This window comes from Pogona vitticeps, chromosome 6 (genome assembly GCF_051106095.1).
Source record: "Pogona vitticeps strain Pit_001003342236 chromosome 6, PviZW2.1, whole genome shotgun sequence".
NCBI classification, from domain to species: domain Eukaryota; kingdom Metazoa; phylum Chordata; class Lepidosauria; order Squamata; family Agamidae; genus Pogona; species Pogona vitticeps.
The window spans coordinates 101,988,347-102,006,850 of record NC_135788.1 but is presented as its reverse complement, the minus strand read 5'-3'; the positions used below and the strand labels follow the sequence as shown (position 1 = coordinate 102,006,850).

The following is an 18,504-nucleotide window of genomic DNA, read 5'->3' as shown; positions in this document are numbered from 1 at the left end:
TGTTCAGTCACCTTATATGCTGTAGCCCTTGTTTTCATTGACTTTTCAGAGCTGGATATTAAAGTTAGCACAATATGTGTATGTGTAAGAAACAGGCCCCTTGGGGGAGAAAGATGCCTCTACTTTCTGAGAAGGGATAATGTTACCAGATAACAATGCTTTTTTATACGGTGGGGGTGGGTGGCTTGCAGGTTACTTGGCTATTATAAAAGGGGTTTGCAAATTGAAAAAAGTTGGGAACCACTGTCCTAGAGTTATTGGAGGATGTGTACAAAGGGAGCAGGGAAGTTATATTCCAAATGTAATGCAAAAGTGAAAACAAAGTTATTTCACTGGTGTGGTTAAGAGTTTTATCAAGATGCTTTCCAAAGTTACTTTTTAATGAAATTTTTAGAGGACTTTATGCCTCTCTCTTACCAATCCTCAGACAGCCGTCCCTCAAAAGCAATGAGCAACACAAAGAGCATTTTAAAACAATGTCACAAGTAATAAGTAGTGGAAATCAATTGCTTTTGAAAAAGCAGCTTCTGAAGCTCTGGGGTATTATGTTCCCTTTCAAAGAGTCCAGTGAATACTGAGGGTACTCACTCGCCATGGAATGTTGAGTTCGAAAACAGAAAAATGGTGATCAGGAGGAAATGTTTTATTTTGTGGGCTTCATGGTTGAGAACCCCAAACAGGAGTTGATCATGCAACAGAGAGTGATATGCATTGGATTGTAAGATCTTCCTGTAAATGGCTCGACTAACCTCAATGTTTTGGGGAATGTTGCTGATTCCCATAGAGAAACACAATAAGCATTTTTATTTTGCTGCATAGCATTGCTGTGTAATATTCCCAAGTCTTCGAAACAATATTCTTCTTGATTAATTTTTTTAAAAAATTCTGCTGGCTTGCTGCATTGCCTTATTGATTCACACTTTGTTCCGCTTCCCTATGAGAACCCATCCATTTATACCAAAAAGTTTGTTCTCATCTTCACCCACACAAAAGAGTTAACAGATGATGAACAACTGAAAGTTCCAGGGTATCCCTTCCCCCATATACATCTCCTTTCTCTTAGGGTAATCTTGACCATTTGAACTGACGCTTTCCAACCTGGGTAGAAAGAGTGAAAGAAAGATTATGCAGGAGGTACACAGTTAGCTTTTCACTGTTTGATCTATGGTGACATCCCGACAGGGGCAATTGGAAGTACAACGTTGGGTGGCTATCATCAACAGGAACAGAGTGCTTTTAATCTTAGGGCTCTTGATAGTAGAGCTTGGAAAAAGAAGGCTACTGGAATCCATGGCCAAAATCCTGTTTGACTTTTCCATGAGAGCAAAAACCCTTTGCACAAGCAGTTGTCTTTTCTGGCCGGTTACACAAGGGAGTATTCACTACTGCTTTGTACATATATAAGACCTGTTGTTTTCAATGGGGAAATCTCTAGATTGTATGACTGCAAGCCAGAGATGATTAAAGCAATTCCTGAGCGCTCCAAGATTGCTCAGTAATCCAGTTACACTTTGCAGTTGCTAGAAGGTTTCTGCCTATTGAATACTACACAGTGATGCCAGTTTTGGATAACTACCATTTATGTGAGAAATTCACAAATTGCTCTTCATCTTTTCCTAAAGCTTTAAGCCAGGTTTGGACAAAGTATAGCCTATAGGCCAAATATAGCTTCTAAATCTGTCTTTATGCTCTCTAAAGCTAATCTCTCTCTCTCTCTCTCTCTCTGTCTCTCTCTCTCTCTCTCCCTCCATAGCAAATATACTGTATAATGTGTATGTACGTGTGTGCATGTGTGAATTTACCCTCTAAATAAGCCCCCTTCCCTTATACTGTGTGATACCAAGAAATGACCACTTTTTAAGGTTGGAGGTGGTCTTCCATTCACATCTATTTTTGTTTGATTTTTGTAATTTGTTTCAGTTTTCTATTTTGCTTCCCGATTTTTGGCAGTGCACTACCATTAAGGATCCTGCAGAAAATGGGCCCATCCTCTTTCAGCAGTTGTCTACTCCAAGATTTAAAGGCTTGATCTAGACTTTTAGTTTCAGTTAGCATGTTGTTAAACACAGAGGCTCCTTCAATATCCAAAGACATAATACCCTAGAGCTTGTTGGTCACAGCACACACTTTCACTCAGCCCTCTCTCTTGCATTCCCACAGGCTTTGTTTTGCAATTGGACAGTGGAAGGTAAACAAGGGCTTCATTTTGACATCTGTTTAGCCAGCCTTACATCTCTGATGGAAATGCATGGAAAGAAAAACAAAAAAGGAGCATTGACAGGTAAAATGCATTTTCTGTAACGTGTTATTCGGCCCAACAAAGCAGCAGTTCACAGTAGGGTCCAGAATTCTTTATGGCAATGTTGTTGTAGGAAGAAAGTTTAACTTTTTCTCTCCACATGATTTTCCTGAGTGAAGTCACACTACTTCAAAAGCTATTAAAGTTTCAATGGGGATGGGGGTATCAAAACAACTTCCCGTGTTGGGCTTGACTGGTGTTTTGATTGAGGAAAGGGGTCAAACTGAAAGTACAAACCCCTCCTCCAACCTCACTGCCATGGGGTTTGGAGGGCGGGGTTTCTGTCTGATTCTAAGCTATTAAACAGATGTGAAATTCAGTCTATTATCATATTTGCCACGTTTAGCTTGATCCTTCAAATTTAAGTGGGAGGTGGTGGGCCAGATAAACAACTCTTGACCTGCTACCAGAGCAATCACTTATTCCTGTTCCTAAGGCCCACAATCCGATAGTGATAACCCCTGGCATGAGCAGGAGAGGAATTAAAATGAGACTGCAACGGTGATGAGTGTCCAGAGATTTTTGAGTTCCTTCATATTGGCACATCCAGATCCAAGCCCTCATCATTCTGCAGATGTCTTCTGAAAGAAAAGCAAGCATGCACACATGACCTAATAGGTTTAAGGCAGTATCAAGTTCCTGGGGGGAGCAGGAAGAGCATTTAAAAGAGTGTAAAAGATGTTGGTACATCTTATGGGTTCCCCACCATCTATTTTCTTGCCAGTGCATTTTTGCTTCCAGATCTCCAAGAAGAACAGCAAAAGCCACCAAATGGTCAAATATTCAAATGGCCTACTGGAGAGTCTCAAAGGATCACTTGTCGAATATGAGGAACTTTGAATTTAACCCAATGGAAAGAATCACATGATTATTGCGGGTCCAGTACTGAAAACCATCATCTAGCGACATTAGCTGAGATCTGATAGGAGCTGGAGTCCAATACATTTGGAGGGCCAATGGTTTCTCACTTCTGTTGTAGAGGTTTCCTGCTGAAAGGGGCTAATGTAGCAGCTACGAGCCCTTGAACATTCTTCCACTAAATGTTCAGCTAAAACTTTCATCTGGTGACTACAACCCAAGGCAACAGATGCCAGTACAGTATTTCAGATCTGTCACCTGCTTCTGTGTATGTACCGGGGGACTCATTCTGTAACACATGTCTGGGCACAAATAGAGTGAAACATTTTACACATATAGAAAAGTTGACAACACATCATTGCATTTTATCCACCGAAGTGCACACATGATTACATTGCGGTGCACAAAAATATGTATCCCCCATAAAACTCCTGGCAATTCACTGAAAGCATGTATAATAGTCATGCAATGATGGTGGAGGCTAAGATAGGTCCCTGAACTTTCCAGCCCGCATCCTCATGCAGCTTTTCGCAAACTGACGCCTGTTACATAACAGCACTGATGTTACCTGTCTGTCATGGGTTTGGAGGGAAAGTTCCATCCTATGGGGAGTGGAAGGCGGGACATCAGGAGGAGGGGCTGTACTGTATAAATATGTGATGCCTGTGTGGTGAAGAGTAGATGCTGAGACAGACTGTGAGACACTGGGTTGGGACGAAGCAGCAGCTGGGGAAGAAGAAGCTGTTGTGGGAGTCTGGGTGTCTGACAGGGTACTACTGTGTGTCAGAGTACCAGCCTGAAAGGTTCAGGGGTCTGTGGGTTAGCCAGAACTGATGGGTTCAGGGTCTGTGCTTTAAGTTAAAGGTTCTAGGTGAACCAAACTGTATGCTTGTGTGTGTGAGAATAAGCCACGTTACTTTATTTTATTCACCTGATTGTTTTATTTACCCTGTTTGTATTTAAAATAAACCTTATTCTTTTGTTGTTTAAAAATCCATCCCTGGTCTGTGTGACTTATTATAGGGAATGGTTGGTGGCAGCTTAGTAACTGTGTGATAGATCCCAGTAGGTCTGGGTTTGTCACATTGATTGGTGTCCAGCGTGTGGGATACGACTGGTCCAGTTGTCCAGTGGTCCAGCAAAGCCTTGGCAGGTGTGCCCAGAGCAAGGGGGGTCTAGTCAGGGACAGTCTGAGGCGCGTAGGTAATCTTCTAGGTGTACCTCACGGGGAGGTGCGCTAGTAGAAGAACGTGCCAACTGGGGAGACTTAGATTAAGGTGCTCTGAGGCAGCCTAGTTTTGGCGGGAAAACGCTGAGGCAAAACTGCGTAGCAACAGCGAGCTAGCTTGCCAGCTGAGAGGCCCAGCAGAGGGGGGTAGGCTCTGACTCGATACTGTTGCAAATTTAGTGCTGAAGAACAGCAGCAATCTCTAGGGAGAGCTGGTTCTGAGGCAAAAAGGAAAAAAAGTGGTCGTTTTATTTTGAGGCTTGACTTTTTAAAGCAGCCTGTTCTGAGGGGGGGTATGCCCTTGACTCGAAGCCAAGTAACAGAAATGAGTGAAGTGAAAGACCCCCAGATTGACCAAGGTTCTGAGGATGAATTTGGCTCAGTGCAAGGTGACAGCACAGGAGAGCAGGACCCAGAACTCAGAAAATTACTCCTAGCCCAACAGCATGAACTGAGGGTGAGGGAAATGGAGGAAAGGGAAAGAGAGAAACAGCGGCAATTTGAAGAAAGAATGGAGAGAGAGAGAATGGCGTTTGAATTAAGAAAACTGGAACTGTTGAACCAGAACAATAATAATAATAGGGATTCTGAGGGAGGCCAATTGTCTAAGGCTGACCTGAAGAAATTCCCTGTGTACCACAAGGGAGATTGTCCTGAGGTGTTCTTTTCCTTAGTGGAAAGAGCGTTTGTGGACTTCTCAGTGAGGGAAACTGAGAAGATGACCATCATGCGGTCTTTAATCAGTGGTAGCCTGGCTGAGGTTTATGCCGAGATGCCTGAGGAATTGATGAAAGATTTTGCAGAGTTCAAAAAACTGGTGTTTGCAAGACATGGGATAAATGCAGAGCAGCTGAGACAAAGATTCAGGTCCCTCACTAAAAAACCAGAACAAACTTTTACCCAAGTGGGGGCCCAATTGGTGAGGCTGCTTGAGAAATGGCTATCGCAGGAGGGAATAGAGACCTATGAGCAGCTTAAAGACTTGATAGCCCTGGAACAGTTCTATTCAGTCCTGCAGGGGGAATTGAAATTCCAGGTGAGGGAAAGGAAACCGAAATCTGTGGCAGCAGCCGCAGAAATCGCGGATTTTATCTCCCAAATAAGAAAGCCCTTGGGTGAGGGGAAATCTGTAGGTAAACCCAAAGAAACCTACAGCAAGTACTCTCAGGGACCAGGGAAAAGCCAGCAAGGGGGAGGGGCCCATGGTGAAGGGAAGCCCTCAGGCATGAAACCAAGCCCTCAGAATTTGGAGGGAAAACCAAAGCAAGATGAGAGAGAATCAAAATACACTAGAAAATGTTATTTCTGTCAGGGAAAGGGTCATCTAATCTCAGAGTGTGAAAAATTAAAGCAGCTAAAAGGAATGGTGCCTCAGAATTCTAGTGGGACCAAGCCAAAAGCTGTGTTCTGTGTCCAGAAAGAGCAAGGCTCAGTGTCACAGAGGGAGCCTGTTGCCATGGCTACTCAGTCTGGGACAGCTGCCTCTGCTGATCAGGCTGAGGAAAATGGTCCTCTTCTGGAGGTAAAGCGCTGCTTGCTGATAAAAACAGATTCTCAGTTGTTTGAGACAGCAGGGGTGGACGTAGGAATACTTGACCGTCAGTATAGGGGGCTGCGGGACACTTGTTCCCAGGTAACCCTGTGCCATCCAGATATCATCCCTAGGGAGTTTATAATCCCAAATGAGAGCATGAAGGTGGCAGGGATTGAGGGCCAGGTAATCTCTCTGCCAGTAGCAGAGGTACCTGTCAACTTTCAAGGCTGGAGGGGAGTTTGGCGGCTAGCGATTTCATCGACTCTGCCAGCAGCCGTGCTCGTGGGAAATGACCTGGCTGAACATGTGAAACGGGTGCTAGTGATTACACGCTCACAAGCCACCACAGGGACAGTTCAGGGGGGTAATGATGAGCCAGAGACGGAAGCAGAGGGGAGTTCAGAAGCTGTGGTGGAAACCTTAACCACAGACAGCAGATTTGGACAGGAGCAAAAGGCAGACGCCACTCTCCAAAAGTGTTTTGAACAGGTGACTGACGCCCAGCTAACACCTGAAACCCCAGTGAGATTTCTGGAGAAAAAGGGGATTTTATATAGAGAAACCCTGAGGAATGTCTCAAAAGGGGGAGATGGGATCAGAAGTCAGCTGGTGGTACCTGAAAAGTATCGCCCCATGATCTTACAAAGGGGTCACTCTGACATGTTTGCTGCACACTTAGGGGTGAAAGGGCCCCTTGATTTGATCAAACAAATTTGGGAGCAGATCACCCAGGATGACCCACAAGACGTTGTGACTTACATAGACACCTTGATGAATGACCTAAGGAGAAATCTAGAGCTGGCAGCAGAAAACCTGCAAGCTCAGAAGGTCAAACAGAAAACATGGTATGACCACAAAGCTAGAGAGAGGCACTTCGACCCAGGGGAGGAAGTGCTGTGGCCTGGGCCCTGCAGAGAGAGCAAACTGCAGCTGGGTATCCCAGAGAGAAAATACTTGAGTCACATGGTAGGGGGAGGAGTGATAAAACCCCTGGAGGCCAAAATAGAAGCTGTTCGAGATTGGCCTAGACCCACCACCAAGAGAAAAGTCAAATCATTTCTTGGGTTGGTGGGCTACTACAGAAAGTTCATCCCGAGGTTTAGCGAGATTGCGGCTCCGCTGACCGATCTGACGAGGAAGAAGGCTGATGACCGCATCCCGTGGACCAGCGACTGTGAGGCGGCGTTCCAGAGGTTGAAGGAGGCGTTAATCAACTATCCTGTCCTGCGTGCTCCAGACTTCGACCGGGAGTTTATCATCTACACCGATGCGTCTAACAGCGGGGTAGGAGCAGTTCTGTGCCAAGAGGATGAGAATGGTGACCAGCATCCAGTGTCCTACCTGAGTAGGAAACTTCAAAAAGGTGAGAGACATTTGGCAACCGTGGAGAAGGAGTGTTTGGCCATAGTCTACGCGATCCAGAAGGCCAAGCCTTACATCTGGGGAAGACATTTTATTCTGTGTACTGACCATTCACCATTGCAATGGTTAAAGACGATGAAAACCCACAATAGCAAACTTATGAGGTGGGCTTTGAACTTACAGGACTATGACTTTGAAGTGAAGGTGGTCAGAGGGTCAGTGAACTGTGTTGCTGACGCCTTATCAAGAAGACCTGAAGACTGAAGACGGCGAAAGAACATGGACTATATGTATATAATGAAAACAAAAAGTTAAAATGTACCTGGTTTTGAATTTGGTTGGTATTAATAAAGGTAAATTGATGTACTGTATATGGTAAAATGTTTAAATGCATATTTGCTATGGTTAACTTGGAGTGTAAGTATATGTAAGTATTATATGGTATGTATAAATGTTGTTGTGTATTTTATGCAGGTTGTTTTTTTGGTGAAAAGCACTTTTAGCTTTCCCCCTACAAAACAACTTTTAAAGAGGGGAGGTGTTACATAACAGCACTGATGTTACCTGTCTGTCATGGGTTTGGAGGGAAAGTTCCATCCTATGGGGAGTGGAAGGCGGGACATCAGGAGGAGGGGCTGTACTGTATAAATATGTGATGCCTGTGTGGTGAAGAGTAGATGCTGAGACAGACTGTGAGACACTGGGTTGGGACGAAGCAGCAGCTGGGGAAGAAGAAGCTGTTGTGGGAGTCTGGGTGTCTGACAGGGTACTACTGTGTGTCAGAGTACCAGCCTGAAAGGTTCAGGGGTCTGTGGGTTAGCCAGAACTGATGGGTTCAGGGTCTGTGCTTTAAGTTAAAGGTTCTAGGTGAACCAAACTGTATGCTTGTGTGTGTGAGAATAAGCCACGTTACTTTATTTTATTCACCTGATTGTTTTATTTACCCTGTTTGTATTTAAAATAAACCTTATTCTTTTGTTGTTTAAAAATCCATCCCTGGTCTGTGTGACTTATTATAGGGAATGGTTGGTGGCAGCTTAGTAACTGTGTGATAGATCCCAGTAGGTCTGGGTTTGTCACAACGCCTTCCAGATTTTGGGGGGCCAACAGCTCCCAGCATCCCTTGCAGTTTCTCATACTAGCACATGGTGGGTGTTGAAGTACAAACCATCAGGATGCTGTTGGGTGGAGGAAGACTGTCTTCATTCTCATTTATGCACACACACATGGGTACACAAACAACATACACATTCAGGCACATACACCTGCATTTTCCTGCTCTACAAACATTTTAACTACTCTGTGGGTTGGATTTCGCTCTGTGTGTTTGTAATTAACACTCCCTGAAATCAAATGGGACTGAAATTAGCTATGAATAACATAAGAACCAATTATTTTGAAGGATCAACTCTAGCTATGGCTAAGGCCTCCATCCAATTACTAATTCAAACTAGAGTTGATCCATGGAATTACCCTGTTTTCCCAAAAATAAGACCTAACCTGAAAATAAGCACTGGTACAATTTTTCAGGATGCTCGTAATATAAGCCCTAGCCCCCAAATAAGCCCTAGTTAAGTGAAACCCCACCCTCCACCATTGTGCAGCAACTAGAAGATGACATGACTGTAAAATAAAACATCCCCTGAAAATAAGCCCTAATGTGTTTTTAGAGCAAAAATTAATATAATGTGTTATAATATGACTTATTTTCGGGGAAACACGGTAGTGGCTGAAATCCTATTGCTTCCCATAGTAAATCACACCATAATAGGATTGTTGAATCAATGTGGGAGTCAAGCCCTCTGTAACCCCAACTGATTCTAATGGGCTGCTCTAACTGTGACTTAGTTTTAGCATAGTAAATCAGTTAGAGTAGGCCATTTGTATCAATGGAATTTACAGAGGAGGCAACTCACCAAATCCCCATTGAGTCAACAACCCTACTCTAGTGCAATTTATTACACAAAGCAAAAAGATTTTGGCCTGCGGGATTTCTGCAAAAGTTGATTTACCATCCAGCAATTGATTCAGTGGCTGGCACCAGCTATTGGATCTAGTTCTAAGTATAGATCCAACTGCCCTGCATTCATTCGCTCAGTCTTCTGCTTTTGGAGAAGTTTCTTAGAGTATCTGGGTTGTAGATAATCCAGCATGTTGTCACTGTTACTGAAACAGAACCTAGATTTCAATGCTGCTTATTTATTTCAAGTATTTTAATCATTATCAATATCATTCTAGTGGGGTTCTGTATACAGTGGTACCCCGCATGACGACGATAATGCGTTCCGTCGAAATCGCTGTACAGCGAAATCGTCATGCGAAAATAAAAACCCCATTGGAGTGCATTGAAGACCAGTTAATGCGTTCCAGTGGGGAAAATACCTGCTCATCCAGCGAAGATCTTCCATAGGGCAGTCATTTTGCAATCCCTGTCTTGCGGAAATAGGTCTGGAAAACAGTGGGGAGCCATTTTGCCAACTGCCGATCAGCTGTTTTAAATCGTTGTCCAGTGAAAAAACGGTTCCCGAAGCAGGGATCAAATCAACGTAAAGCGAAAAACCCATAGGAGCCATCATCGTCAAGCAATTTTGTCATTTAACGGGGTAAGCATCTAGCAGGGCACCATTGTATAATGAAAATAAAGCAACCGTTCTAGACTGTAGCTGCTGAAGTGGGAAATTTGGCTGCCTCACTTCTAATGTGACAAAGACTAAGTACCGATAGTCAAGACCAAGGTATACTCTTCTCTGTTTGCTACTCCCTTGATTTTCCCTGTTGCCCACCATGTCAAACTTTGGTTGGCATGAGCTCCTCCTTATATAAAAGGAACGAGAAACTTGTGGGACTCCAGCAGCTGTCATTAGACCACAGCTCTTAACATCTAGGACAAGTGGCCATGATGGGTAGGACTGATGGAAGGCAAAAGTCTAACACAGTAGTCCCCAACCTTGGGCTTCCAGATGTTCTTGGACTTCAGCTCCCAGAAATCCTGGCCAGCAGAGGTGGTGATGTAGGTTTCTGGGAGTTGTAGTCCAAGGACATCTGGAGGCCCAAGGTTGGGTACCACTGGTCTAACATCCGGAGAGCTGCATGGTCCCCAACCATGGTTCAAGCCACACTGCGGGCTCTGCAGCAAAAGTGGGAAACGTAGCATCCTCCAGGTATTTTGTACTACAGCTTCACATATCCAGGCAGTATGTTTAATGGTCAGGAATTATTAGAGTTGCAGCCCCAAACATCTGGAAGGCGCCGTGCTTTCACATTCCTCTCTTATGGAAATAAGTAAGTGCATACGGTAAACAATAGGAGTATACTGGGTTTCTCAAGAAGAATAGAAAAAATGTCCTCTTCCTGGGATCCCAGTTAAGAATTACCCATACAGGTCATATTCCGTTCCTATTGCAGTAACAGGGATCCTGTACCCTTCTTCGTGTTGCCAGATGGTCTCTGGCCACTGTCCATATTGGAGGGGTTGATAGAGACAGGATGGAAAAACCTTTGGAGGGCCATATGTTCCCCACCCCTCTCATAATGTAAAAGCATAAATGCCAGTCCTTTCCTGCACATCATTCTTGACCAGATCCTGACATTTCATGTAACAAACTGCACGGTGGGTCCCTGGGAAGTGATTTTCACTGTATTACGTGTGCCACGGATCAAACAGGCATGATCACCACAACACCACATTCCTCAAGGCGTCGCACATGCCTATGAGAATCCGACCCCCAGGAACCCAGCCCGCAAGGCTGAGCACACGTGTCCCCATCACCCCCACGACACACACTTTGAAAGAACCACCCTAGGGAGGGTTCGAAACATCTTTATGGATTTTATTAAAATAGGAAACTCAGACCAGACCCCAAAATGCCAAGGGAATCAGCAGGCCTTTTTTTTTTTCCTGGCCGGAAGTGCAACCCCCACCAAACCCCGCATTCCCACCCCACCCCAGATTATTACAAATTAAAAAATACCTCCACACCCTTGTGTCTTTTGGGGGGCACACCGGCCATGCCTGCCATCCCATAGTAATAATACTAGTCATTAAAAATCCCCCTGAACCCTGTGCGTTTGGCATCCCCACGTGCTCCAAACGGGGAGGGAGGGGAACCCTGGCACCACCACGACCTTCCGTCTCTTTATTTAATTAATTTATTTTTTTTATATCCCATTTGGATGAAAATAGAATTTTGACGGAAAGCGGCTCAAAATAAGATTTTTTCCCCCTCCTCTCCCATTTCACTTGGGTTTCTCTCTCTCTTTTCCTTTCTAAAGTTTATTCCCATGATGTCAAAAGGAAAAAAACAAATCGGTGTGATTTCTTCCTTCTTTTGCGGCTTTGTTTTGCTTCTTTTCTTTTCTTTTTAAAGTAATACAGCAGGTAGTTGGATACAGAAACAGCTCCATCTGTATAAAAAAAATGTCTCCAAGGTAAAGGGAGAACCGTAGAAAAATAAGAAAAGAAAAGAGGGAGAAAAGGCAGAAAGAAAGAAAAAGGAAACAAAAAATGGGGCAGGCAGAGGGCCAGAGTCATACCTTGTTCTGCAAAAGGAAAAGAAGAGAACGTAAAAGGCTAAATTGGTGAAAAACCAAAGGTGTCCATTGAGGAGGGGCTTGGCAATCAAGATCTGCCACAGTGGTGGAAAGACCTGTGTGTGTTTTTTTTAAAATCTGTATGGGGGGGAGGGAGGAGATGTCCCTCAACATTTCCCCCACCACATATAGGAATCCTCTGCCGCCCTCCCACTATGCAAGTACTCCCTGTCGCCCAGGTCTGTTGGCTGTCATATCTGTGTCTCTTGGACGTTCTCTTTAGAGCTGCTCTTGAACAAGAGAGGTTCATGGATGGAATTAAGCATGGGGTTCTTGGAGCCGCAGGTGAGGGGTCCACCACCACTGTTGTTGTTGTAGTGGGCTTTGAAAGCAGCGTAGTGGTTGAGGTGGTCGTGCTCGATGGCCGGAAGTGCCAAGTGGCTGTCCCCGGGAGCTCCTGCTGCCGCAGGCAGTTCGTCTTCCACGTTGATGATCTCAATGGTACGCGTGGGCCCGTGGTGCTTGTGAAGCTGGTGCTGCTTGCGCAGCTTGTAGAAAACTATGAGCATCACGGCAGCCATGAAGGTGATGGCCACAAAGCAGCCGATGATGATCTTGGTGGTTTTCATGACGTCGTCCAGGTCTTTCATGCCACTCTCTGTTACGTCAGTGATAGGGATGGTGAACGGCTTCTCGGTGCTACGGGTGCTGCGTGGGGTCAGTGAGGTGGTGGAATAAGTCATACCCCAGCCCTGTGATGGTGTTGGCCCAGGTTCCTTCTTTGTGGGAACAGATTCTTCTTGACCTGGGTCCATGGTCTCCACAGTCACTGTAGTGAAATAGGTGTAACCTGTGGTGGCCGGATCCACGGCTGAGACGTTGAGTGTGGCCGAAGCGGTGGTATTGCCAGCTGAATTGGTCACCATACAAGTATACTGCCCTGTGTCCTGGACGGTCACATTGGTAAAGTTAAGTGTGCCATCATGGAGGACAGAGATGCGGACCCGATAGGAACCATGAGTCATCAGCGTCCCATTGGGTGTCAGCCAATTGACTGACGTCATGGAGGTCCCTGTCCGGCACTTGAGCTCAGCAGCCATCCCTTCAGTAACATTAAGGTCAGTGGGAGGCTCCACTATAACTGGGGCATAGCAGGTGAAATGGCTTTGATCCAGCTCTCCAATATATCGCCCTTTGAGATTTGGTGGGGCATGGCACCGGGCGCAGCAGGTCGTGTTGTTGGGCACCGTCTCCTTGAGCCACCAGCTGAGCCACAACACATCACAGTTGCAATGCCAAGGGTTGTGGTTGAGATGGACACGCTCCAGGCGGTGCAAAGGAGTGAAAAGATCATGTGGCAAGGACATCAAGTTATTATGGGAGAGGTTAAGTTCCTCCAAGGACTTGAGGTCATCAAAGGCATTGCGTTCAATAGTGGCCACCTGGGCGTGCATCAACCACAGTTTGCGAAGGCTGGTCAGCCCTTGGAAAGAGCCTGGCCGGATCATTTCCAGGCGATTCCCAGATAACTCCAGTTCCTCCAGCCGCACTAAGGCCGTCAAGTTTGGGATGTCCTTGAGGTTGCACATGCCCAGGTTCAGGTAGCGCAGGTTGACCAAGCCTTCAAAAGCTGCCTCTGAGATGTACTCCAGCTTCTTGAGCTCTCCGAGGTCCAGTCGGCGCAAGGAAGGAACTCGGTTGAAGGCATAAGAAGGAATGCTTTCAATGGGGTTGTTCCTCAGCCATAGCTCCCTCAACTTGGAGAGGTACTCAAAGGCCTGTGTGGGGACAGTGGTCAACCTATTATCAAAGAGCTCCAGAGTGTTGAGGTTGGGCAAGCCATTGAAGGCCCCAACCTCAATCTTACGGATGAGGTTCTTGCTGAGTTGCAAAATCTCAAGATGTCGAAGGTGCTTGAAAGTGTCCGTCTTTATGACCTGGATGTTGTTCTCCTGCAGATTGAGGTACCGTGTGTTGATCGAAATGCTCTCAGGCACCTCCACCAGCTCTCGGCGTGTACAGATGACCCGGCTGGCTTGGTTGCTGCAGGAACAAGCAGCTGGGCAGGACGTGGGAGAAGTTCCACCCCAAACAAGTGATGGCACCCAGAGGAAGAAGAGGACAAGATGCTTCCAAACCATTCTAGAGACTGCGGGTGCCAGCACAGGCTTCCGAGTGCAGCGGCGGGTAGCCATCTCCAATGGGCATGCTTCAGTGAACAGCAAAGTGAGTGCTCAGGTCTTCAGAAACTGGAAACAAGAAACAAAGAGACAGAGATATAAGCCAGAATCTTGACACTAGATACCCTATATCTGGGTAGACTAAGCTTCAGACGGCTGGGGACTGTTTTCCAGTCCCAAGTTCACTCCTGAGGAGTTGCATTGGCCCCTTTCAGATAAAATGGGAGGTGAATGGAAGATTACATCCAATTTCAAAACAAAATTAAAAGCACATCCAGCTTAAGAAAAAAAAGGTAATGGGGTTGGTTATTGCTTTTTTTTTTTTTTTTTGTGGTAGTATTTTCAAACAAGACACATGAGAGGGCAGCGCCTGGCATCGGATTTAATGTGTGGAGGGTGTCACACTTCTATCTTGTATACCAATGTCAAAGCTTCCTTTGTCTTATCATTTGATTTTTTTACACTATGTTCTCTTTAACTCACCAGAGAAATAAATGTGTTTTTCTTTAATAATCTTCACTTACGTCCTCTCTTCCTCTTTTGCTCCCACCAACCCGTAACTGTTGTTGCCTCCTTACTCAGACCCATAACCACCCTCCACATAGCCAACTCAGCACCACTCAGCTTGAATAAGACTAATAAGGTTTCATTAAAATAGCAGGGCTAAAAGAACATTTATTCTTAGGCTTTAAATTCATTCACTAAACCACTGGTTCTTAACCTTGGGTTACTCAGGAGTTTTGGACTGCAACTCCCAGAAGCCTTCACCACCAGCTATCCTGACTGGGGATTCTGGGAGTTGCAGTTCAAAAGCATCCGAGTAAAAAAGGTTAAGAACCACTGCACTAAACCCCTTCACTCTCTCTATTACCTCTCCTCCCCCACCCTCTGCCATCTCCCTCAGACTCCAGACTCCAAAACCACCCTTTCTCCAAACTCTCTAAACCACTGGCTCACAAACATACTTCCTCCCCTTATCTAGTTTCTCTCCCAGCCGATCAGAACCATTCTTACCAATGTACCATGCTTGTCATTCACCCCTCCCATTGCATTCTTGCCAAATCAATGTATTTTGAACAACACGTGTGCCATCACAAAACAGGGGGGGGGGGAAACGACCCTCAATCCAAGTTGCTAAAAATAGCCACACTGAGGGAGGCCAAAAAGGTGTCAACAAGTTATTAGGCCTTAACAGTGGTGGCCCCAAATTTGTAGAATAAACTACCAATTGAGATACACCTGTCTCCTTTCCTACCAGCATTCATGAAATTAGTGAAGACAGAACTATACAAAGCAGCCTTCAGTAACTTCTCCACCTGATGCTGTTAATATTAATTTTAATTCTTTTTCTTGTGCTTAAAAAAATAGAGTGTGGAGCCACCATATTCATGCATTGTTATTGGGGTTATGTGCAGTTCTGAGTTTTTAATTTGTAAACTGCCCAAGTAGTACTGTATGTCCACTTAGAGGGGCAGCATATAAATTGGTCGGTCAGTCAGTCAGTCAGTCAGTCAGTCAGTCAGTCAGTCAAATAATTAAGTAAGTAATTAAGTAAGTACGTAAGCAAGCAAGTAAGCAAGCAAGCAAGCAAGTAAGTAGGTTTAGCTATGACCAGGGATCAGAGGGCGTGCACTGGACTTTAGACTGAACTTACAGGAGCTATCCAATGTACTCAGCCTGTTCCCAAAATGAGTAAAACATATTGGACATTTCCTTTAAAGTCCAGACTAAAACCTCTTGCAAAATCAGAGTCACCAGCTGCTCTTGACCCTATAGCTTTTTTCACAGAGTGATACTCACATCTCTGAATTTTCCATCCCACCTCCCGTTTTCACCTCCAAGTGACAAGAACAGATTTGGGCCACCTGAGTCCACCTCTGGCCTACATGGACCACATAGTTCTGGGACTCCTTCTCTAGCCGGTGGCAGTGTGATCATTTTGGAGTGAAGACACTCTTCATTACAGTCCCTGAAGCCATGTCTCTCAAACAAGAATCCCAGCATGCAAACAACTGTATTGATCCATATTGACAAGCCACTTCTAGCTGTTTTCATCTTTACCAGAAACAGGTCTCTTACAACACTAATGGGTCTCAATTGCCCATTCAAGAACAAGCCCTTCTTACTAAAAAGTGGGATGGCTTCCAACAAGAGACTGTTTTGGGTAAAATCTGTCTCCGGCTGCCACACCTCCAATGCCCCTGAGGATGAGAAATAAACAACAGAGGGAACAGGGAAGTCTGAGCAAAGTGAGAGACACCATCATTGTCACAGCTAATCAAAAAGTACTAGCACTGCAGCCTGCAAAACCTGGCTCTCCTACAAGCCTGTTCCCAGGGAAATATCATTCCACCCCTTTATTACTCGCTTTCCAAAAACAGGCAAAACCTTTGTTTTGCTCCTGGGGCCACTGGGAACATCAGAGAATGAGGACCAATTAACTTCCATTTTAGAATGTTCTTGTGCCTCCATTCCAAGAAGGCGCCGTATGAACTGCATCCCAGGTCCCACATGCCTAACATTCTGGATTGTATTTCACATTTCAAATAATTTTTTTTAAGTGAACAAACAGTAAAAGCTGGAATAAATTTGACCTGGACTCTTGCAGAAACAAAAACTACTCACTGGTTAGACACTATAACAGAGCTTGACATGGCAAGAAGCAGCCAGAAAGCTTGGAGACTACTGAAAAGACTGAACAATGATCCAAACAAAAGGACACTGTCTGCAAACTTTAACTCTCAACTAAGTAGCATACCAGGTGCTCCTGGCAACGAAGATCAGACAATACATATTAAAATAAAACATCAAAGGGATATTTAGAATGAATCCGATGAACATTCCACTGCCTTCATATAGGCAGAACCAGAGAAAGCCGTAAGAAGATGTAGGAATGACAACATGATAGGACTCAATATCTGGATGGTACTAATTAGACATGTTGGGCAAAACACAAAGGGATGGCTCCTTCAACTCTTTTACAACTGCTGGATGAGAAAATAAATTCCAAAAAATATGGCAGAAAACAAAAGTAATCACTATACTGAAACCAGGCAAAGAATCATCAGACACCAAAAGCTAGTGGCGTATCTCCTTACTATGCCACTTATACAAAGTGTTTGGATGAATGATATTTGGTCATCCAGCCCCTAAAATTGAATCTCTTCTAATTCCAGAACAGGAAGGATTTAGACCTCATAAGAGTTAAACAGCACAAATCTGAAACCTAACCCAGCATATAGAGAATGGTTTCGAAAAGCAAAAAATAATGGGAGCAGCATTTGTCAACCTTTCAGCAACATATGATACTGTGGTTGTTGTGGGTTTTTCGGGCTCTTTGGCCATGTTCAGAACACGGCCAAAGAGCCCGAAAAACCCACAACCATTAGATCCCGCTGTGAAAGCCTTTGTGAATACAGATGATACTGTCCTCCATCAGCTGCTGCTCAAAAAGCTCTATCTTCTTACTAAAGATTGTGGACTAACAGAGATGGTCACTATTCTACTTCAAAACCGAAGATACAGTACTTTGTTGAATTTCAAGGGAGGCACAGTCACTGGAGAAATCACAGGAATGGCTTATCACAGGGTAGTGTCCTGGCACCATTACTTTTTAAAGATTTACACAAATGATCAACCAACATTCCTATACTCCAGGAGCTTCATCTATGCTAATGATCATGCATTGACAGTCCATGGGGAAACCTTTGAGACTGTCAAACACCAGCTAACCTCTGCAGTAGATGATCTTACCATTAAAAACATAAAAACAACCAGCTGAAGCCAAACACAAGTTTGTGCCTTTCACTTAAAGAACAGAGAAGCAGAGAGGAAGCTCTGAGTTAGCTGGGAAGTGAATATTTTGGCAACACTGCCCTATCCCAAAGTATTTGGGCATTACTCTACATGAATGATGGCAAACCTATGGCACTCGTGCCACAGCTGGCATGCGAGCCATAAGTCGCTGGATCGCTACCCCCAGCAACCAAACTTGAGAAGGTGGCTGCAGCCATGTCCTAGCACCTTGACAGGCAGCGGGCCAGGATACGGAGGGGCTGGTGCTGGCAGGGGGTGGGCACGATTAGAGGTGGATCCAGAGTGGGGTCTGGAGGCACCTCCATGCCCTGGATTCCCCTTTCCGCTGTCACTTCTGCTTCCGCTGCTTCTGCTTCCTCCGCTACCTGCCAGCTACGGTATCTCCCCCCCCCCCCAGTTTGGGCACTCAGGCTCAAAAAGGTTAGCCATCACTGCTCTAGATTGAACCCTGACCTACAAAAAACACTTCCTAAACAGTGAACAGAAAGTTGCCGCCATAGAGAACATACTTAGAAACTGACTGGGTCAAATTCGGGAGTCCACGCACAAACAATGACACGTTTATCCCTGTGCTACTCCACAGCAGAATATGCTACTGCCGTATGGTATAAATCAGCACATGCTACACAAGTGGAGGTAGCTCTTAATGAATCATGCAGGATTATTACTGGCTGCCTGAAACCTTCCCCTACTGAAA

The 18,504-nt window shown here is 45.0% G+C and overlaps 1 protein-coding gene across 2 annotated transcripts in view; it reads right to left on the bottom strand.

Moving 5' to 3' along the window:
- Positions 1-11,090: 11,090 nt before the first annotated feature.
- Positions 11,091-18,504, bottom strand: part of LRRC4B (leucine rich repeat containing 4B) — a 127,742-nt gene continuing 120,328 nt past the window's right edge. For both annotated transcript variants that reach the window (XM_020808229.3, XM_078378012.1), the window contains exon 2: positions 11,091-14,060. In XM_020808229.3, coding sequence (XP_020663888.1) covers positions 12,063-14,006 — 1,944 coding nt within the window. In that variant the 5' untranslated portion in view covers positions 14,007-14,060 and the 3' untranslated portion in view covers positions 11,091-12,062. The remainder of the gene's footprint in view (positions 14,061-18,504) is intronic.